The sequence below is a fragment of the Antedon bifida genome, chromosome 5 (genome assembly GCF_963402885.1).
Source record: "Antedon bifida chromosome 5, ecAntBifi1.1, whole genome shotgun sequence".
NCBI classification, from domain to species: Eukaryota; Metazoa; Echinodermata; class Crinoidea; order Comatulida; family Antedonidae; genus Antedon; species Antedon bifida.
The window spans coordinates 30,185,626-30,210,217 of NC_136230.1; the positions used below are offsets into that span (position 1 = coordinate 30,185,626).

The 24,592-nt window shown below is 32.2% G+C and overlaps 1 protein-coding gene across 1 annotated transcript; it reads right to left on the bottom strand.

Annotated features, from left to right (window-relative positions):
* Positions 1 to 83: 83 nt before the first annotated feature.
* On the bottom strand, positions 84 to 23,600 carry LOC144842581 (proteasome maturation protein-like). Its single transcript, XM_078699034.1, has 6 exons — positions 23,526 to 23,600; positions 19,218 to 19,315; positions 1,764 to 1,824; positions 1,491 to 1,592; positions 1,120 to 1,213; positions 84 to 893 (listed from the first exon to the last, which is right to left on the bottom strand). Exons 1-6 carry the CDS (start codon positions 23,568 to 23,570, stop codon positions 826 to 828), a joined length of 468 nt encoding a protein of 155 aa, XP_078555160.1. The 5' UTR covers positions 23,571 to 23,600; the 3' UTR covers positions 84 to 825.
* Between the last annotated feature and the right edge of the window lie 992 nt (positions 23,601 to 24,592).

A 24,592-nucleotide genomic window follows, 5' to 3' on the forward strand; every position in this document is an offset into this window, starting at 1 on the left:
GCTGGCATATCATATGATACAGTATGTATAAAATGATATGTATTACAATGTTAAAAGCAGCTAAAAAAACAATATTTTAAACATTTTGACCATTATTTCAATGATTTATTTCTTCAAAATAGTAACATAATACAAATTAAATTACACTTTCAGGTTTTGAGAAAACATTCTTTACCAAACCTACTAGGACTAGAGTCACTTTACTAGTGCTAGCAGGTAGGAACTTTATGTATTCATTCATACCTTCTTATTGTAATTTATAATAGTAAATTTTAAAAGGATCTCCAATTGATGCAAAGCATTCATCGGAGAATACAATACACTTAAGAAAATAGGGAATCAATAACTGGACTAAAGGGGATTTCACATCGCGCCTGGATTCGGTCCGGTGCCCTGAGAAAAATATTGCGGAAAATGGTTTCAGTGCAGTGGTAAAGCATAGGATAGTACTTGATTTGGGCTCCAGATTCGTAGCAATGGATCAAGAAGCCATTTGTTTTCTGAGATTGATTCATACTTCATTTTTTTCATTTCATTTTTTATCAAATTTAATCACCCTTTTTAATTATGATTTATTACAAAAATCACATAATTTATAATGTATTAATTTTATTTTAAATGAAAGAAAAAGATTTTGAATGTATTGAATCATATGATTTTTTTCTTTCGTCCAATCAGCAATGAGCATGTATGACCTCACTTGACCGGATAACCAAATTCGTGCTCAATGTGAAAGCATGCGCAACGCGCATGATACATTTCTCAGGGCGCCGGACCGAATCCAGGCGCAATGTGAAAGTAGCCATAGAGTTGGGAAAGAGGAGCTCATATGAGTCCAAGTTGTCTCTCCATCATAGCTTGTGGGTGACCCATTACTTCAGCATCTTCAGGTGCTGCAAAAAATAAACCAAAATATTTCAGTATATTACAATATTGATCGAATCATAAAAATATAAAAATTCACTGTTTAATTGAATATCTTCTGCATTCCCTTTATTTGTCCCCTTAATATTACTATTTTCCATACATATAAGAATCACTTTGTGGGGGAAGGATCATGTCAGAAGTCATAATTGTCAGGGAATGTAGCACTTTATTATTACTTTTAGATATACGTACCATTATACACATCTTTGACATCAATATCTAAGTCTTCACCAGTCAGTGTTTCCAGCCCAATGTTGGTACTGGCAATACATGGGCCTTTTGGTATCTAATTGTGTATAAAGAAATTTTCAATTTTATTATTTTTTTTCCATTATTACATTAGAATTAATAGTATTAAGGATAACCTTTGCTGAGAAAAAAAATAAGGGGAAATTTGTGTATGTTTAAAACGCTATGGCCAACCTATTTTTAGGGCGACACCATTTAGGGGGACACCCCTATTCCAGGGACACCCCTATCAAGGAAAGATTTGTTGGGTCTTGAAGGTGTTACCTTAAGTACTGTACTTAATATTTGTGTTATCTAATGTAGTTGTGTTTTACCTGTTTTAGCATATGTTTCTCCATTCTCAGTTTCAGAGGTGCGTGCAATCCCTGCGTGTTACGCAACATTCGCATCGTTAGTTCATCCTTATTTCCATCATACTGAAAAATATAGATTCAAATGTTTATACATAGATACTATTAGTTAGGCAACTAGATGACAGCAAAGTGATGCAAACAAGGCAAGAACTTATATAGATCTGTTGTTTGATTGTGTAGGAGTTGACCTCTAGTATTTTACTAATTATCTCTTTGGTGTCTCATCTTACTTACATGCTTTTCTGAATATTCCAATGGATGAACAGGAGTTAATTTACTCTTTGCATCTGATGGTCTGAGAAATAAAAAATAAAAAACAAACAATGAAAACTTTTTACAATAAATACAACAACCCCCCTCTATAGTTTTCACCCACAAAAATAGTGCAAACTGTTGAAATAGCCCCCTCTATAGGAAAAAACTGTAGAACAATGACAATGTAGTTTTTCTGAAATTATATTATTGTTATTAATAGGAAGAGCATTATTATCTCCCACTTCCAGGGTGGTTTACTGGTCACTCACTATGCACCTGTAACATCTATACAATCATCCCTCATCTAAGATCAGATGTTTTTTTTTCAGGGAACTGTAAAACTTCACTATTCCGTTCTGTTTTTTTTGTGTGTAAATAATGCCATTTTGAGCTTTTTGGAAAAAATAGCTAATACAGTACATTAGCAAATAGTAATTCTCCTCATGAATTGAATATATATTAATTAAAAACATTGAAATCTTGGAAATGAAACACATTTTTTATTTTGCCTTATATGGCATTTTGTACTACAGGTACTACTGTAAAATAAGTACATTATATGCTTTTCAGCTAAAACCTCTACTACTTCTTTGTTCACTCATTCATAATTTCTTTTAATCCAATTAGCAAATTTATTAATTAGTAATTAATTTTTTAAGAACAAAACTTCCATAAAGGAAATTACATTGTTTGCCTAATTTGCACAAACATTGTTTTTGTTTTATTGTTGTTTGTCAATCAATCATTCAATCAGTTAAGCTCTGTCTACACTATCAAACTAGTTTGACAAAAAGAGTGTGATTTGCCCAAATATGGTAGTGATATGCCCAAATATAGTAATGGTCATCATGTCACATAAAGTTTTGATAGTGTAGACAGAGCTTTACACATCTTGGAAAGACTGAAATCACTTGATGCATCAATAAAATTACAGTACAACCTAATATATCACTATCCATAATGTACATGATTACCTTATTGAGTAACAACATTTTTAGACATCTATCATAAGTGACAAAACATTAGTACTATGTGACAAATTAATGTCCCATCTTTGAACATTTTCAAGGGTCAATCACTGTATACGATAATAAATGTTACTTGTAACATAGATTGATATGGATAGCATGGTTTACACAGCACAATTGGAAATACAACTTTGGTTAATTAATATTAAGTTGCTGTCAAATTATAATAGAGTAATATACCAAAATGCATGAGGACGGCCATGTATTTCTATTTAAGGATAATTAGTGTTTCCTGCAGTGGTTGCATTAATCATAAAGTAATTGTAACGATCTTATTCAAATAAATAATGAATTACAAATGTCTATCTGCAAATTTTTCTTCCAATTCTTTAATTGCCAGATTCTACATTACTACTAGACTTGTGTTTATAAGGAATACGGTTAATTCATCCTAATATAATTTGTATAATGCTCTACCAAGTTATGGAATAATTTAACACATAATGTAAATAAAAATCTAGAAATTACTAAAATTCTGTATACATTGGACAAAGAGTAAACGACAGTTTTATCAAACACAGTATACAACTTATTAATTACTATAAATATAAAGGTATTTATCGTTACTGTCTGACTGTACATAATTAATGCATTATTGGTCTTATTTTACATTTATACATCTTATTGTTCTTATATTTGAATAAATGAACTGAATTGAATTGATAACATTCATTTCATTCAGATTATTAAAGCAAAAAAATAAATTAAAAGCATATATATATATATAAAGTTATATAAGATAGTCGACTTAGGCCTACTTATTGCTCTAAAGGTATGAAAAGAAATTGAAAAACAGTGGTAAATAGGAAGACAGTAAGGTCGGCCACGTGAAGTGACCAGGACCTCACTCAGTCATGTACTCTACGAGTTCGTTCACTTATCATTGAAGGTCTCAGCGATGGCGAACACAGCTGTACTGAGAAGGCCAAACCGTTCAGACGTTTTTCAGTTAATTTTTTTCGGGAATGGCTTTAATTCAGTCGTCGTATTCAGTAGCATATTTACCACATCAAGTTTTATCAAAGGAAACAGTGGTCAGCACATTTTTTAGAAAGAGAATTAAACTTACACTTTCTGTTTAGTATAAAAGCTGTCAAAGTTTAAGCTTATTTTGGTCAAATAGAGTTTAAAATTTAAATATTTTAATTACGATTTACAAATATAATCATTTTATTTTAAAATGAAAAACACTTTCTGAACAGTGTTTTTAAGAAGGCCGTTTATACAATACAAAACCATAAATAAATTTACAGGCACAACAAAGTTAAAATTAACATACTTATTAATCAAATTTTATTTAAAAGTTTGGTCAAATTTCTTGCCATTATTACCAATAAACACTGCCCTCTTTAGATAAGTTTAGAATTTCTGTATTATTCTGTTTTTCACTTTTATTTATACAATCGAATTGTTTTCTTATTCGGGTTTTTCTTTATTTTTTGATGATAATGAATAAATCTCATTTGGCAGATTTAGTTTGACGCCCTCGTTTGGTAGTAGGGGACATTGCTGCCAAAAGTGCATTTCACCAATTAAATTGGGTGAACCCCGGTCACTTCCATCAAATTAGGTACAAATTACAACGAATAATTCCCTTCCTCTTCAACGATAAAAAGGAAATTGATGGAAATAACACAATGAAACAAACACCACAGATTCTCAGAGTTTTATCTCCAAATTTTATAATATTTCCCCAGTATCTTAGGCAAATTTATAATACAGCATCTCATGTGTATCACATGTGGTGCCTGTATCATGGAATGTTAGGTTAAGGGTTTGCGATACCGGTGTCACATGTGAAACACATGTTATGCTGTATCATGGTATTTACATATTATACTGGGTAAATTTAGATAAGGAATCATCATTATGGACAACTTTGAACAAGTTTTTTTTTAAATAGTAGTAAAAGTATTCGATTTCTATCACAATATATTGTGTAATTAATTAGTGGTTAAGATTTCACACATTTTAATGATGTAACAAATTAGTTTTCATTAATTTATCAACACCCAGTTAAAACAGGCTTTACAGTTAAAACCACACATCCGCATTATAATTACTTATTCTAGATAATTTAATTCTTTGTTCTCTAAGTGGTCTAGACATTTCTTTTATTGCTTAAGATTCATAAAATTGTTTTAAATAATCTTGTAGTTTACTTTTAATGTTATTTGGAAAATTTTAAACAAATTATTGTGTTAATAATGGAGGAAGAAGAGCAGTTAATGTTTGAGCTATTGCTTTTTACTTGTGCATGATAAAGTGTGTACTTTTGCCAAATAAATATTATTATTATTAGTATTATTACATTATTTAGTTTGCCTAGTCGATGAAACAGCGTTTTCCAAAAGATTGGCACTTTCTTTCTGGCTGTTTTACTTTATACCGGTTTTACTTTACATTTTTGGCTATTTTTTTTGGTCTCTCTATTGAGATCAAGCCAAGAAATACGCACATCAGTTATATTGCATTCTTTGGAGATAAAACATTTAGAATAAAACTTATTATGCAACAATTGTGTCAGTCTGTCTGTATGACGGCTGTGCTAACATTCATTCTTTCATATAAAAAGAATATAACAAGCAATACAGTCAGTATCCAGTAGCCTTGTTTGTTTTCTAAATTATTTTCAGTAACTTTATTAAGATAGCTGTCGACTTCATGGTCATTAAAACATCTCAATTTTGTTCGCAGACGTTTGATAGTAAGAAGCCGACAGAAACAGTAGCTGGGCAAAGCGGATAGTGGGATTTGATTAAGGACAAATAACGAGACAAAATGACAAGGTCGGATGTACCGCGAAGGCGAAAATGACAAGGTCGGATGTACCGCAAAAGGGGAAAATGACAAGGACCGTGAAGGGAGAAACCTTTAGAAATATTCCTTGACAGAAGGGTTAGGAGATTAATAATATAGACATCCTTTTATAGACTAAAGATCACACTGTTTCAATGCTTTGGTAGTAAATCAATGAATCATTTTGAATTTTAAAAAACAGACTAAACCTTGCACTAATAAGCAAATTATTGTTATTACAATAACTGTTCATTTAATATCATTTCTATAATCTGTTTTGAAAGCCATGAGCCTACGACACTATTTGCCACTAAGTGGACACCTTCAGTGACAAAGTGTCCCCCTAATATGAGTGTCCCTCTAATAGGGCTGTCCCCCTAATAGAGTAGGGCTGTCCCCTAATAGTAGTGTTCCCCTAATGACAGGAGTGTTCCCCTAATGACAGGAGTGTCCCCCTAATACAGTAATTAAGGCTGTCCCCCTAATACAGTAATTAAGGCTGTCCCCCTAATAGAGTAGGGCTGTCCCCTAATAGTAGTGTTCCCCTAATGACAGGAGTGTCCCCCTAATACAGTAATTAAGGCTGTCCCCCTAATACAGTCGGGCTGGCCCCCTAATAGAGTAGGGCTGTCCCCTAATAGTACTGTTTCCCTAATGACAGGAGTGTCCCCCTAATACAGTAATTAAGGCTGTCCCCCTAATATAGTCAGGCTGGCCCCCTAATATAGTCAGGCTGGCCCCCTAATACAGTCAGGCTGGCCCCCTAATAGGGGTGTCCCCCTAATAGGGGTGTCCCCCTAATAGGGGTGTCCCCCTAATAGGGGTGTCCCAAAGCAGTGTTCTACTGTAGTAGAAGAAATACATTTGTGTAAAAGCTACTTTGCAATAAGATGGTGCCTTTTATTGCTTTTGAGAAAACTTGGCAGCCGAATCATGAATTATTGTCAACTTAAATAAGAACGCAACTAAATACTACTACACACACAAGGAAATGAGAACAATTAGCGCCGTATGGATAGAGAGGAAACACAATCATAGGACGGGAAAACTTATCAAACAGAATAAAATCAAAAAGACGAAGTAGTCAAAAACGAAGGCGTCAGCGCGCTTTAATGCGAACTGATCAATTATGTTTATACACAGCCATCTTTTTATCACATCGCATTATGAAACACGCCCAATGGTAATATGATATCACTGCGATAAGCAATATCGTGAGAAAGTTGCAGACGATTTTAGTAAAGTACTTAACATTAGTCAAATTTCATTAACTGTTTCGTGCTGTTTTATACCTTATTGAATAATTGGAATTTCCTTTTCATGTTTACTTGTTGGCTTAAAAATAACCAATGGCATGATGATTTATTAATACAAACATAATATGTTTTTACTAAACTATAAAATATAGAAAATAAATTTGCCGAAAAATAATATCGGAAATACCAAAGAACATAAGTACTTCAAATGCAATAATCATTGGTCTAAAGTTATGCTCTATAGGTGGAATGCCATCCTGAGATGAGTAGTACACTAGTAATTAGTACAGTCTTGTTTATTTTTAATTAATTTTGATTTCTATGGACTAGAGAATCCGAAATAAAAGACTGAATGAATGAACAACTGCAAACTGAACTTTTCTATGAAAAGCAACACACAAGAAAATACAAAACCATGAAGTAAACAAACATATAAATCACTCCTGTTGGTATTAATAAAACATGCTATTGTTTTTGGTAATTATCAATCCTAGGCTAAACCATTAATAGTTTGTGTTGACGAGCAGAAGGGTCAAAGCATCTGTCATTGCATTGAAAGACAAACTATCCCAGAAAGAAAAGTTTATTTGTGATTGGCTAGAAACTTTAGGCTGCCATCATAGTTTGTTCCTATTGACAGTAAATCCACAATACAGTAATTTCTAAGAATTGTGATGTCAGTTTCTAAAATTATTTTAATATTTTAATCATTTATTCATATTTTTATTTTGGAATACCATGATTACATAATATATCCATAGCAAAAATAAAGAAGCTTCTAAGAAATCATTGTACAGATAAAAAAAAGTTTTTAATTATATATTGAGAAATTACTTTTACTGTTTTTCAAAAACAAACAAAAAACATCACAGTAAATGATTTCCATAACTTCTAATAAACGTGTTCACCTCTCATAAATGGGTACGTAAAGGGTGGTCGCCAACAGAGATCCAGGAACAAAAGAAAGGTAAATGAAATATCTGGTGGAAAATCCCTTCTCACCTATTTGCTTATTATTTCAAGGATAATGTTAAAGCTAAGGTTAAAATACCGACTACCTTGTATATACAAAGTATATAGAAATGTTTACTATAGCAGTTACTGTAGATGCTTTGTGCAATATTTGACATGCATCCATAATAAACCAACTCAAACTTTTAAGATGTCAATTTTAAAATATTATTTAAATGTTTGCGTGGCATATAAACACGGGTAAAGTTAGGTTTTGGTACACACCATGTGTTTCTAAAAGGAGATATGGCTGAGAATGTATTAATGTTTCAGTTGGTATTTCTTCTAGAGAATGTAAAATATTAGTATTAATATTTGTACCATCTACAATGAATGGGTTCTATAAAAGAAAGTATTGCTTTGTAATTTTAAATTATATTTTACTAATGAACAAGGCGTGTCTCCCATGGACATTTGAACTGTACCGAAATCAGATTAAATGGTTAGAGGCACAAATAAATATGATATAGGTTGGGATAAAGTACAACGTGTTTACATTTCTTTTTCAACTGGAGCAAGATCATTAGATAAAACATTTCTTATTCTATAATAAAACAAAATGTGTACTTTTAATTATAACATACTTTAGAGCAAAGTTCACTGGGAGGTGGTGTTATTTCCTTCCCGTCAGAATAACAACTTTATACCGAAACTTTGTTAATTATTTTATTCAAAACCGTTATTATCATCGTCATGTTACAAGGATGTATCTCATACTGATCTTGCTAGAAATACTATAAGGACTCAAGGGTCATTACTTTGGAATGAGCAACTTGATGAGCAAATAAAATGTAAAAGTATAGTATAAGTGTAATATCAAATAAAATGGAGAAGTTACAGGGATCATTACCAACAATAACTTATTTCATTTTATATTTAACTTAAGTTACAATGCTGTGTTTTAATCATTTATATGCAAAAATCTGTATCTTTACTTTATTTTAAGCAAAATTTTAGCCTTTTTGTTTAAAGTAATAAAGGGATAAGGGTTTGAATTTTAATGGCTTTATTAAGCTGTGTAGTCTTCTGACTGTTCTGCCTGGTATGGTTTCGCATGAGATCTTTCCAATACGACCTATTTTGTGCAATTTGTTTTGTGGTATAGAAGTGTTTAATTGCTTTAAATTTTAAATGTGTATGAAGCTAATCAAATTTTAGAGTTATTGGTCACCTGAATATAATAGATAAAAATAATGAATTATTGAATTACTGTATAATATCTAACAAGGTGCTGTTTGCCTATGCTATATTTAACTAACATTATGATTCAGCACTTCCCAAATTATGAAATTATTATTTAATTTATTTCTTGGTAAAACATGCATTTTGCATTTTAATATTTCACCACATTTACCAAGTCAATTACTATACAATATAGAGAGGAAGGAAAGAAAACCAAAAAAGGGAAAATTATAATTGGGAAACAAGAAGTTGACAAACTTGGTGGTTTAAATGATTGCCTTTAGATCCCAGGGTTTGGGTTAAAATCCTGTGTGAGTCAGCATCTTTTTAAAAACAACCAAGACTTCTCCAGAGGTGGATTAAACATTAGAAAACATGGGGTGCAAAAATGGAGGTATGATTACAGTAACTACAGAAGACTATTTCTGACATGGTCCAATGTATTAACTTAATAATAAAAAAAAGTTTATGATACGGTATGCTAAATTAAACTAAAGTTGTAGTTTGTGTTTATGGAGCAAGTTATCCCAGACTGCTTTTATACTGTACACATTAAATACAACAGGTGTGGATTATTGTACATTTTCATACCTGAAAAATCAGCCACCAAAATGATTAAAAACTCAATTAAGTATTGAATTAAATTTGGGAATGTTTAGACCAGATTGTCTTATCCGGGAGAGATGGCCTACATTGGTAATAACTAATATGCCTGTAGCCTTGGACCCTATAAAAACAATTCCCTTTAGGATGACTACATCTTGTAAATCTTGTTAAAAACATGTTAAAGAATTTACTTTATGAATATAGTGACATTATTATTGCCATATTTAACAAATTTAAATACTTCAAATTTATGAAAATTCAATATGGACAATTCCTTCAGTTTATTCATTCGCAAAATTGGCAAAAATCGGGCTAGGGTAGAAGGCCTATTACCATCAAAAAGCATTTCAGGAAAAAGGAGGGTTCAGGAGAACCTTCGAACGCCACTCGCTAAGGGCTTGAGATGCAAGGTGCTTAGCTCAAAGGCGGGTCCATTAGAACCCATGAACCCAACTCGCCAAGGGCTTGAGATGCAAGGTGCTTAGCTCAAAGGCGGGTCCATTGGAACCCATGAACCCCACTCGCTAAGGGCTTGAGATGCAAGGTGCTTAGCTCAAAGGCGGGTCCATTGGAACCCATGAACCCAACTCGCCAAGGGCCTGAGATGCAAGGTGCTTAGCTCAATGGCAGGTTCATTCAAACCTTCAAACCCCACTCGCCAAGGGCCTCAGATTCAAGGTGCTTTCCCATGAACCCTTGCCTAATCAATGCCGACGTATTAGCCTGGTATACTCCTTTGCAGGAACCATCGATAATCCAATATTCTAGTAACATTTAATGACCGGAAAACAGCTTTACCAACATGCATGTCGTTGTCCTTGTAAATAAAGTAATTTTATTTTAAGTATCTTTAAAAGATTAAAATTCATAATATTTCATATATTTCCTTTCTTATTTATTAACCTCATAGTCAATTCAGCAAAATTTTATTTATGTCAGAAATAATTTAGAAAATTTGGTTAGTTTTTGCAAATGAATAATAAATAAATGATTTAGTGAAATTGGTGTGCCAGGCAAAAAGGTTTATAATTTTTAATTACGGAGAAGTACAATCAGTAAAAACATGAAAAATAAATATAATAAAATGTATTCACTTTTGGTTGATTTTGCTTATAAAAAAAGATAATATAAATCGTTTATATAAATTTACACCAACAAAATATTGACTTCCTTCCAGACAAAGGGCTATTGGTTGACTATTTACGGTTTTATACATTTTTTTTTTCCAATTCAATTTTTTGAATGAACATCGAGACCATTCCATTATTTTTAAAAAAGGAAGAAACATTAGTTTAACTTCCAAGCAATAAAATAATTTTTTTTTTTTAATAAAGAAAACAAAATCTTTTCTTCTCAACTTTATAAAATAAACAACACCCAGGCATATTCAGTTCCTTCTCACTCATCTACCCTCAAGAAACACAAATTAATATTAAGAAACTTTGAATCGGAAATAGCAGGTAATTATTGGGAACTGTTACTATCAAAAGGCAAGTGGAATTAATTAGGGCGTTCAGGAAGCAAGACTCCACGACATTTCCAATATTAAATTCGCAGATGGATGTATTCAAATGCATATAGCACTGTAGTGTAATGTAAATCTATTGCTTATTTCATGAATATATTAGGTAAGGTGTACCATGGACCTAATTTATAGCTCCATGGGTGTACTAATGCAACTCATCATATTTGCTAATATTAATAAACAACATGGCCTCAAAGTCTGATTTTATTAATCCTCATTTATCATGTTTTTGGGGGACAATACATCTTTAAATAAAATGGTTCGCATACAGTAGTAACTTTATCTTTGGGTAATCATTCATATACAATGTTCATTGCAGTGACTGGCTTATTAAAAAGTTCTACAATTAAATCATACATTACTGCAGTAACAAATGTAGTTACTGCAGTAGAATAATTATGAAATTTAACCCTAACTAACTCCAACTAAAAACACCTGATCATCTCTTGGACTGTTTCTGCTGCATACTGTAGCGCCAAAATAATCGTTTAAATCAGTGGGTGGTCGTTGACAAAATCGTTTTAACCGTTATTTTCGTGCTGCCATATAACCGGTTACTAAAAATTGTCCTGTTTCTGCTCCCAAGAAATTGGGGTTTATTTATTTACACCGTTTTTAACCAGTTAATTTTATGCAGCAGAAACAGGACCTCTAATATTAAAAACCAATTGGCAATTGGTCAATCAATTGACCTCCGTGATTACAGCAAGGTGTTGAGACAGGTTGTAACAAGTTGGTTGCATAAACTAGGCTGATTGATTTCAAGTTCAAGGCATTTATTAAAAAAAAATTAAAAGGAAGAATATAATGAATTAAAAGCACTTGCAGGAAAATAACACTCTTGTTAAAACCTTGTTATCACTCGGGATCTCAATACTTCCTCTATAGTTTTTTTTGTATATCATTATTTGAATTGATTGCGAGAATTATGGAAGTTTGATGGGATTTTAAAAGTTATTTAAAAGGATAATGAGACAATAGGGAAGACCGCTGGGAATCTAAGGAATCATTCTGATAAGATTTATTGACGTAGACTGTAGTCGGGATAAACCCATTCTAGGAATCAACGGATTAAGCCACAATTTTGTGTTGTTATATTGTTATTAGTGTTATTTTCACTTGTTTAGGAATTTTTTAATAAGAGCCAATTTTGGACTAGGGTTTGTTATCATATGCAAGATGTTCTTCTCTCGTTTTCCCCCTTTTTTTATTAAATTAAATTAATTTCATTTTTTCATATATTAATATCTCTATATGAAATAAAAATATTTGCATCAACTAAAAATAAGTCTGTCAACATCTTTATGCAAATTTCACAACTATATTAATGCTTAATTAAATAATTGTGAAGGATCTAATAAATATGCACTAACAATATTTTTTTCTTTTGTTAAATAATCGTCTAAAATGTCTCGACATCCTGTTTGCAACTGACAGGACCTTCTTGCACCCATTAACCAATCAATTAGCTCCAATTACTTTACCAGGAAAGAGTCAGGCATTATAGTAAACAAACTGAAAAGGCACTATAAGTATATCAACTATAAGTATTAATTCTGTGATAGAAGTCCTAACAGGTCTGGGGACCTGTATAGTAAGCCTGCCAATCTAGTATTCTGCTGACACAGGGAACAGGTGGCTTGGTCCCTTGAGGTCTGGCGACCTTCCTAAATGTGCCTCCCTCGTACAATGTATACTACTTCCTAAAAAGAATTGCAAAAACTTCTGTCAGCTTCTTCCAAAACATGCACACAAGTTTATGCAGGGCACCAGAGTGAAGTGAGCCCTCTATAGTCTCATAACTTTTTTCAACTTTCTTTACATAATATTAACATTGCTATAGATTTTTTTATTATTAAAGAGTAATAAAAAATGTAGTTGGGAGCACATTACTGGCTTTTGAACAAATAACATCACTTAATGTGCAGGTTTACAAATTCAAAACTATACTTTTTAATATTTATCTTTCAACTCGGACATGATTATACTAGGTAAAGTGTGTAAGCCTATAACACCAATACTAACTAAAGTAATAAATGTATTTTGCAGATAACCGAATTCATATTTATAGAGTTTTTATAGTTTTATAGAGTTTTCAAAGCAATTGTGACTCATCTTCCTAGAAACTTGTATCATAAAGCAGGTAGATCTACATGAAATGTGTCTGAATTGAAGCCATGGCAAATGTTGGAATAGGATCAACTGGTTTGGTGACAAGTTATGGAGGCCGAGGGATTGCCGGAGCCAGGATAATACCACATTTTGTATCAATCACTGACTAGCACATTTCAAATCGAAATTTAAAACAGATTCTAGTAGACCTAAATAAATACAGAATGGAATCTTAAAGATATACATTTTTTTGTGTTAAATATGCCATTTTAATTCCACATAAAAGTTACTGTATTCAATTTGACCAAAAATTGAGGGAAACAAATGTACCTGAAAAAAGTTTGATTTTCAAATTGCCTGTTGGACAATGGGTTTTTGGTTAAACTGTTTATTTTGTCTTCTATAAATGAAATTATTATTTTTTCAGGAGGTACTGCAGTAACTGCAGTAGAAAACAGTAATTTTACATGGTGCATTATATTTACTGTATATGTGATATAAACTGAAGTTGTAAGTTATGCTATATGCTGTAAAACAATAAATTCCCAAAATAAGAAGCATGGTTATTTCGTATAGTAATATAATTTTCCAAAACTTCTGGTAAAATAATTATTGCCGTATTATCAGATTAAATTTTCGGTGAAATCGTGCACCCTTCTTTTTATATAATAAGGCAAGTCCAAACAAGTCAGCATCTAGGGATATTAGCAGCAATTTAATTGACACAATATTAAGTAGTTTAACAGTTTTAAACACCAGATAAAATCTAGAAATCCTTTTACAATGGTATATTTTTTAAAAAATATTGCCACCTTTTGAAATGTTTTCAATTATCAACTATTAAATTACGGTAATAATAATGACAAAGAATATCAATTTACAATCTAAATTAAAAATTGTAATTTTGTTTAAACATATTCAATTTTTGCTCGACTTTTTGTAATTTGTTATAAATACCCAAATAAAAAAATTATTGTCAAAATTGTGAGTAATACATCTGAAACAGAACTGTCCTTGCGTGAGGCCCTGATCGCAATCAGGATACATTAGTTGAGCTAATGTAAATATTTAAATAAAATAAAATAGATCGACTAAAAATGGAAAGATTACATAATAAGACCAAGGCGATAGAAAACACCTATTGGATTATATCTCTTTCCTGCTCATTTATAATAAGATAGTTATTGTCTTCCTCAAATACTAATTGATTATTCATACAACTTTTTCCTGATAAAATGACTCAAAGTGTGATTAAAACAAACAATTATTTTCTGTCAACTATCTCTGAATGTTTTTTTACTTATTATTTCTAACTTATTTCAATTCTGCTTTGTCACACCGATTTTGGAAAAACGCTGAGTATAATTTTTGGAGGATGTTGTTCGCAGCTTTCTGAATTTGGATCCAATTAGAGCGAATCTGATATTACGTTATCTCTACTCGTAGACAAACTATCAACCGTTTAAAACAACACAGTAATCTGTGTACTACTTGAACGAAATACCGCAACTGTGTATTTTCATATTGGCTCCGATTAATATCACTTGAAAAGTTTAATTTTCGGAAAACATTTTTTGAAAGAAAACAAAAAGAAACACAATTTTTTAAGGCAGCAATAATTTGGTTTTGGTTAATTAATAATAATGCGGAAAATTATCTAACAGTAGTGGAGGTGTAACTTGGTGGTTAACATCTTGCCTTCCAATCCCAAGGTCCAGGGTTAAATCCTGACCTAGTGCCAGGATTGTAACTCACAACTCTGTTAAACCTCTGTTTTAAAGATTCAAGATTACTTTATTGTCAACAAATATATAATTTGAAATTTGTCTTCCTCAAGGCAACAAACAGCATAAAAACATATAGAATAAGTTAAAAGGTTATATAAAAATATACAGTATGTAATGTCAAAAAATTCATATAAAACTAGAGATACATAAAAATACAATAAAATATTTTAAAAGGTACAAACAGTAAAATTCAAGAAAATTACACCATGTTTGTTAGGTGGTTATGGAATTTTTTTTTAAGAATAAAAATATTCTGATGTAGAAAATTAAACAGCAATTTCTTTAACTTTACAATAACTTTGTGCCAAAGTAATCTTATCTGTGGATTATTTAATAATTTAAATTATTGTTTTTGCTTGTTCTTCTTCATTGTTCGATATCCGGTGATCTGCTATTTGTTATATTTTAATCCGTTTTCAGTTTCCGCTCCAAAATATTTCATCTACCCCAGGTATCGGAGTTTTAATAAACAGGATGGAGGTAAATGAAATTAGAAGGAAACCAAAATTCCAAAACAGGATCTCGGAAAACAACAACAAATGGTCAAGAGCTCAAGCAAATCAAGTAAGGATACTTTTTTAATTTTGAGATGCAAAAAAAGTAGGTTTGTTTGTTTTTCATTGTCCTAGTTCATTGTCCTAGTTCTTTGCCAGATATTTGGAAACACATTTCAATGATGTTCATACCAATATTAGTCCTACAGTAGATTCAAACACACTAACTAATATTAAACAAAAACACAATTTCTTCACATGATACAAATTAAATTAATATTAATAGTTTTATAAAGTAATTGAACTTTAGTTTAATTCTTTTTGTCTGAAAAAAGAGGGAAAATGAAATTGCAGATTCAAGAAAATAATATATTATAAAAATTAAATTAATACTAATAGTTTTATTAAGTTTGAACTTAAGTTTAATTCTTTTTGTCTGAAAAAAAAGGAAAAAAAGATTGCAGATACAAGAAAATAATATATCATTATTATCAACCTTGACCCATGCCATAAACTAAGACAATAGTAAATAATAGTAATTTCTTTTGTTTTCTATGCCACAACTCATTTATTGTAAACTGTGAAAAAAGTAAACAGATAAAACAAAATTAAACACTAAAGGCTAAAACAATAAATTAAAATTGTTATTAATTTAACTTGTATTCCCTAGCACATGCTTTTACACATGCCTAGGAGGACGCTGGCCTATAATGTACTGGTGTGGTTTGTTTGGCAATATTTCTGACCTTTTGCTGCAAAAGAAATTAGCTGCTACAGAATAATAACTACATTTAATTATTTATCACCACTGACAACAGTTTTAATAACTTTTACATAAATTGAATAATCAAGAAAAATAAATAAACTGTCGATAGGGCCACAAACTAGAAGGCCTTGTCTTGTGAGGGCTCTTGACAAACAACAAAAAGGTAATGTGTAATGCAAACTCAAACTTATGTAGTCATTTGACTAAAGCCTGCATTTGTATTTGCCTACAAAGGGAGGCTGTTCTGGGCTTCTAGATCTACCGTTAACATGCATTTTATTTGCCTAGGCCTGCCCTACAACATGGCTGCAGAGGGAGGATGTTCTGGGCTTCTAGATCTACCGTTAACATGCATTTTATTTGCCTAGGCCTGCCCTACAACATGGCTGCAGAGGGAGGATGTTCTGAGCTTCAAGATCCACCGTTACCATGAAATCGTAACATTTATTATGTATTCATTTGAATAAAGCCTGCATTTTGATTAGCCTAGGTCTGCCTACAACATGGCTGCAGAGGGAGGCTGTTCTGGGCTTCAAAATCCACCGTTAACATGAAATTGTAACATTTCACGAGGCTTAACCTGGCAGACGCATGGAGATAGACTCTAGGGAGTGTCGTAGTAAACAGTTGGATTTGCTGTCCATTTCAATTTCCTCTTGACCTGCTCATGGTAGGGTTGCTACATTGTTGCTGTAGGACCTGTGGCCTCGGGATGTCCCCAAGGAACAGCAGTAAAGCCCAACCCAATATATTAACAATGCCTTATTAATATGTTCAAACTTCATTCACTTTAATATTTTAGGTTGCCTTTTTCCCTCTATTGTCAAGTTTATAACATTATGAAACTGTGCAGAACTCGTATTTTCAGTAGCAAGAGAATGAAAAAAAAAAGCCTGAAAAAGACCTTTGAAAGTCTGTAGGTAGCAGGTTTCCATAACAGAAATGTGAAAGTGCTACCTAAAAAGCCCAATTCATAATGATTGTTTGAGCAATCCTACATGTAGCAGGCAAAACCAATAAAAAAAACATCAAATTGTAAATAATACATTGTTTTTATATCAAACCAAAACCAAATCAAATCTTCATTTGTTCCATAAAAGGTATACATGTAATGCACTAAAGGAAAGCACATTATTATCCCGGTCATTTTTAACCATATTATTTTTTAGTAGCCTAATAATTAACACAGTAAATCTTGCATTGTTAAATGAGCAGTGTGGCTAAAAACTTTGTCTATTTTTTAACTAGCACACGATGATAGGTTTCTAGTAACAAAAGTTTAGACAATCAATTTTATTTTTTTGTTCAAATCAGTTTAAAAAAATACTCATGTGATAAAATCAATCTTCTCCATCAATATGACACAACTTGTCAACAGATATTAATTTATAGCCATAATATGTAATCCACAATATATATTCCATGTTACGGTACAGTATGCTTAAAAAAGACCATAAATAAAAAATAACGAGATTACTGTGAATAGCAGTAAATCTGCATTAAAATACTTTTACAATACAAACATTGTGAAATGTTGACGTAATAAAGTTAAATGCAATTTTAATTACAATAACGTATATTTTAGTAACTTCCTTTACTATAATAATAGGATTCCACTGGTTGGTAATCACATATCTAAACATAACCGGTCCATCTTGTTATAAATAGTTCAATAAAAATGTGAAACAAAGAGGTTGTTTTTACAATGACACGTGCTACACACAGGTTGCACAAAAGCTATACATCTCCTCAATGAGCATTTACCAAATATGTGTTTACATTAACAATGTGCATAACGTTTGATAAAACGTCATGAACGTGAAGTGAAAATGAGATGCGTACACCCGGACGCGACCCCCGTCCAATACTAACATGACATTTTGACTTCACCAGCTGTTTCAAGATCACATAAATTCTTTTATACCCTGTGAAATCAGTGGTTTTAACCACATGTTGTTGCTATGGTGATGTATCTACCTATCTATCACTTTCTCAATGTTTTGTCTTCAGTATTTCAGTATATAATAAATTAAAACATTCAAAGACAACTTTTGTCAGACAAAGAGCTGCATTTTTTATACTCGCACTCATTCTTCAAGTAGGAGTTTAAAAAACAATTTATAAAACAGGTGAGGATAGAAAGGAAAAAATAGCGTAATGTTATTAGCATAATCTGGTGGATGATTAAGAAGAAGGGGCGGGGAGAGGATGGTACTGGGGATTATTTGTTGTCACCTTTCAATTGTTTAATACCAAATAGGATTACTGCAGCATTTGTACTGTCACTGTGACAAACCACAATTCAACTTACAGTACTTACTGTACTAACCTACATTGTTTGAAATTGAACCTTCACTTTTTTAGGAAAAATTGAAGTAGAAATATTCAGTATTTTTAATAATCATATACTTTTATAATTTTTTGATTTTTACTATATAATTGTAAATACTGTATCTATATATATATATCTGCACTGACGAGATCTAATAAGATCGAAACAGTACTGTCTGCAGATTGGATATTACGCTCCTCTACTTTCTATACATATATAGTATGTTGTTTTGTAGAGCACTCTTCATTTCGAAACGGTGCATTTTTTTGTGAATACTATTAGCATTTTGCAAAGCACGCTCGTTGAGCTTGTGCAATCTTTGTGTTCATAATCAGTGTACCATGTCCCGCATACCTGGCTCAGCCTATATATTGTGCCAGTTCTGCGGTACATTTCATTTCGAAACCTGAGCTGCACTGACGAGATCTAATAAGATCGAAACAGTACTGTCTGCAGATTGGATATATATAATATATATATATATATTTTTTTGTATTTATTTTTATGCCTTAAAACTTAATCAACTCTGACCTACCCATAAGTCATGACATCGGGAACACCATAATTTGACTTGTCGTGTTCTATTTCAACACCTCCCTCGTGTGTTGGACGAAGTGATGGGTAGCCGAAATTCTGAAAAATATATATATATTATAATGCAATTATAGAAATGGTATCTACTGCATATATTTTCCATTAAGTTCCATCATAATAATAATAATAAGATTTATACAGCGCACATATCCACTAAAGTGCTCAAGGCGCTTGTGAAAACCATGAAACATATTAACCTTAAACCTAAATACTATTGATAAATTTGACAAAAACCGAATAAAAAACAAGACCATCAACCAGTAAATCTACTTATTTTGTTGTACTGTACACACAGACAGTACAACTAGAGAAACAACCAAGCATACTGGCTTAAAATTGCAGGGTTTAATTTAACTGAATCTAATAATTGTTAGTAAATAAAAATACTTCATTTGTGGATGTTCTACTTTTTACATCTGAATCAAGCGGCTTGTTGTGATGAGAGGATGATCAAATATCTATTGGCGTTAAGCCAAACATATAATAAATAAACTGTTATAACAACTAATGATATCGTTCATTTATCGTCACAAATTGTCCACATAATGTGACATGAACACCATAGACGACGGGCAATGGTAGCTGGGGGAATAGACAGGTCCCCAGTAGCAATGATTAAACAAAGGGTTAGGACCTGGGAAGACATGGGAAAATACAAAACAGGTGCTTACAAGATGCAAGATTTACAATGTATCTACATATACGCTTTGAAAACTTTCTGCCTATGTTTTATTTAATTAGATTATTGATAGTGAGCACTAAATCTAGTAATAATCAAGTACAGATGCATTGGTATGATTATGCAGGATTTCAGAGGGACTGCAAGAAGTTCACTGGGGAGTATTTCAGTGCTGGTTCAACAGAATCACGTAGAATTTACGATTCTGTTTTGGTAACAAATCTTTAATAAAAATTATCTTAGTTTGGCAAGAAAACATGAGTATAAAATAATTGCACACCACTAAGAAAAGTTGTCCCATAAAAAGCAGATCAAAGATCAAAGTAACCAAATATTGAATTGTCTAATAAACCAAGAAAATCTGAAAATCCAACTTATTAAATGAGAGAAATTTGGAAACACCTTTTATGTTGAAACGAACAATATATTTATATATAATTATATACAATAACACTACAGCGAACCCCTGTTCAGGGGACAACTCTATTAAAAGAGGACACTTTATTGGATCCCAATGCAGTGGCGACGGCTATGAGCGCTCACTGGCTAAAACCAGGGGCTCATGAGCTTATGGGGCTCCTGAGCACTGCCCAGAGGAAAAACAGGCATAAAAATTAAGCATTGGAGGGCCACTTAGGGTTACTAAACAATGGGCCTCAGACCTCTGTGTGTTATGCCACTGTACCAATGACGTCCCCAAAATAGGGGTTTCTACTGTATAGCAAATTAGGACCATTCTGGTTTTAGCTTTTAAAAAAAAATCAATCTTTTTGTTAATTCAATTCAATTTCATTTTATTTCGGAAATATCATCCATATAAATAAACTTATAAACCATAAAACTAAACTTAAGTATATAGAATGCTTCTCCATCTACAATACATTTTGGAGTTATGGAGCATATGTTTGCAAACACAAGCAACAAGGATGTTACCACTATTCAACATACGTTGCATGAAACTATAGGTAGATTTTCGCATGTACTCGTTAAAGGAAGGAACACCATGTTCAATAAACATTGCACTGGCACTACTACTTCTAGAGACATTAAGTATACGGCGCAGAGCATTATTGTAGCATACATTAAGAGATCTAATATTCTTCATACGATAGTTACACCAAAGGGCTGCACAATACATATTAATACAGTAAGATCTAAAGAGACAACATTTAACATTGGTAGAGCATTTCATAAATTTACGATTGAGTGAGTTGCTTCTAATACACAAAGACCTGTACTGACTTTGAATGTCGGCCTCATCACTGCAATCACACATAAGAATATGACCAAGATATGTACCTTTCTCAACATAAGCAAGTTTTTTACCAAAAAGTTTAGTAATAGAATTACCTTCAAGTTTGCAAGTACGAGGACAGAAACGCATACAAAAAGATTTCTTATCATTAAATAAAACATCATTCTCTTGCGAAAACTCTTCACAAACATGTATCAATAGCTGGAGACCAGCAACAGAAGGAGCAAGTAGAACAAGATCATCCGCATAACTAAGATGATTCAAGATAATGTTTCTACATTGGCAACCCTGACACAAACCACTTAGTCTACAATTTAGAGTACTAATATATATGTTATAAAGGAGAGGGGACATAACCCCACCCTGTCTAACTCCATTGGATACTGTAAATGGATTTGAAACAGAGTTTCCCCAACGTATCACAAAACTCTGTTTCTCATACCAACATTTGAGCAATTTAACAATACAAAGATTAATACCATTGTTAATGAGCTTATTATAAAGAGTCCAGTGATTGACTCGATCAAAAGCCTTACTGGCATCCAGAAAGCAGGCAAAAACTGGACTACCATTTCTATTGTAGTGGTCAATTACATGTTTTAAAACAAAGATACACGTATCAGTCGAGTGTTTCGCTTTAAATGCAAATTGGTAGTCATTGGATTCCAATGAGTTACCACAATGACTGATCAAAATAGATTCAAACACCTTAGATAATACAGACGCTAAAGCAATAGGTCTATAATTATTCTTATTAGTAACATCACCTGATTTACTCTTAACAATCGGCACTAGAATAACTTTAACAAGATCTTTAGTTACATGACCATGACACAGCATAGCATTAAAGCATAAACTCAATAGGATATTAAGTCGTTTACTACCATATTTAAGATGTTCACCACCCAAACCATCAAGTCCGGGTGATTTTCCTACAGAAAGTTTGTCAATGCAATTAGATACAAGATCAGGAGTGACATTAATACCAATCTCAGGCGGACAGTATTCTAGAGTCTCCTCTACAAATGCTTTATGAGTCGTGTTATCCACACAGTTAAACAAAATCTCATAATGTTTGGCCCAATGATTACATATGTTGTATTCACCACTAACATTATCAATAACTTCAGAGGTATTAGCTCTAGTATCATTCATATGCTTAACACCTTCCCAAAAACCTTGGTAGTCCCTATTACTGTAAGACTGAGCTAATTTATCAGCTCTCAGTTGTTGATCATTCTGTTTACACGTGCGTAATGCCAACTTAAAACGAGAACGAGATATTTTCATAGAATGAAACAAGGGCCCATTCCTGGGTTTGCCATTAGATGTTTACTACTGTCACTGACTGTAGGAAATGTTTCAATTTAGTATTCAAATTAAGATATAAGGTAAGGAAGATGGATCAGTTATGAATCACATTATTATAATCAAAAGATCATTGTGTTTTATTTGGGTCATGGCTTGAATATTAGTGCTCAATGAATGTGGATTGTCAAAAATAGAATGTTAATTAACGGTCATTGTCACGATGACCCATTCATTATCAAGGAAGCATTCACTTTAGTTTTAAACAAAGTTTTTAATTAACATTGACAATTGACAAATATGATATTTTAATAATAATACAACTACTGTAATGGACCTTGAAAAATAATAAATAACAGAAATATGTTGTATGTTATAAATGCCATTAACTTTTTTATGGTCAAAACATTGTAAAATTCATAATTCACCCAGGGCTAAATTGCTATTGAAAGTTTGTTCCGTTTCTGCTGCCAAGAAATTTGGGTAAATTTATTCACATGCTTAATTAATTAATAATCGGTTATGAAACGAAAGACAATTTTATTTTGGCTAGGCCTACCTACTGTCGCAACTTAGCGCCGTCGCACCCAACAAGGAAGCGTTTGAATTGAATGAAACATGTTGATTGATGTTGATATGGGTGGGCTAGCCTAACAAGACCTTCTAAACACAAAGACTAGACCGATTAAAAGTTTATTTGTAGATATTTGTTGAGATTAATCATTTGTTTCATACAAATGTAAAACAGTTTACATTTCACGAAAAAACACAAATTTATGTTTACGAAGCCCGATACACACTTCTTTGTAAGTCAATCCAAGATGGCAGCCTCCATGATTTGCAAATTTCATTCCGATTTATGTTAATTTAGAGATTTGAAACGTTAAAAATACATTTTTATACAACCAACTGTTCGTTTATTTACAAATGAATTAAATATGATTGTAATCATAATTACCCATACTGTTTTTAGAATAAAATAAGGAATATTAGCTCCCGATACTTACCATAGTTACGTTTCTTTCTCTAATTTGCAAAAGAAGTATGCGCATGTGCTAACAAATTTAGGCTCGTCCAACTTCTTATAAATAAGAGACTGCCACTCGGCTGCAGTACTGTTACACAATATCAACGTTTTGTTGCAAAATCGAAGTTATCAAGAAACTTTTTCTAAGTACAGCAAAATTTACAGAATTTTCGTTTGTTTGAAAACTTAAAGTTCTTTTTTCCGCAAATTTCTTTTTCTGCAGTTTGCAAAGTTTGTCAAACTTTGGAACGTTTCCTGAACTTGTAGTTTGCAAACAATCATTTGCAAACAGCATAGGTGTCTTAATGTTTTATGTTAGTAGGCCTACTACACTTTTTTAATATATATGTAGGGCCTATACTTGTTTACGAAATACTTTAAATATGTTAGATAGTCTATTTGCAGAAAACACTACTAATATATGAAGTAATTTGACGACAGGTTAAAAATATATTTATTTATACTATATTAAATGAATACCTTTCCCCAAAGATCTAGAACGTAATTGATGTTTGCTTTCAAGTCGTTAGGCATATGTGGTGGCACTTGTTCAATATGCTTGATTAATTTAAAAATGTTATAAATAGGCCCGGTATGTTTAAACCTGGTGTGTAGAGGACCATCATTTTTGTGATAGATTCTGAGTGAACTTCATTCTCCTCGTATTGAGACCCAACGGTATAATTACTGACCTAGCATGATTGTGTTTTTTTGTGTTACGGAAAAGTATAAATAAAAGAATTATGTTTGTTATTTTTAAAATTGGGTTCAGTTCAGTCGAATCGAAAAATGATATTTTTATAAAAACAACTAATTGCCATGAACGTGCATGTAAATGCGTTCTACGCATGACAACGTTTGACGTAATATCTGAAAAAAATTAGACTACTTCTGTCAGAGAGACGCGTGTGTTTTACTTATAAATAAGATTGACGACTCGGCTCGAATATCTTATAACATCTTGACCTCTGACCCTTTCAGTTTAAAGTCGCGTGTCTATGGTTGTCATGGCAAAGTGTGGTTGAGATTGCCGAACTGTAAATGTGG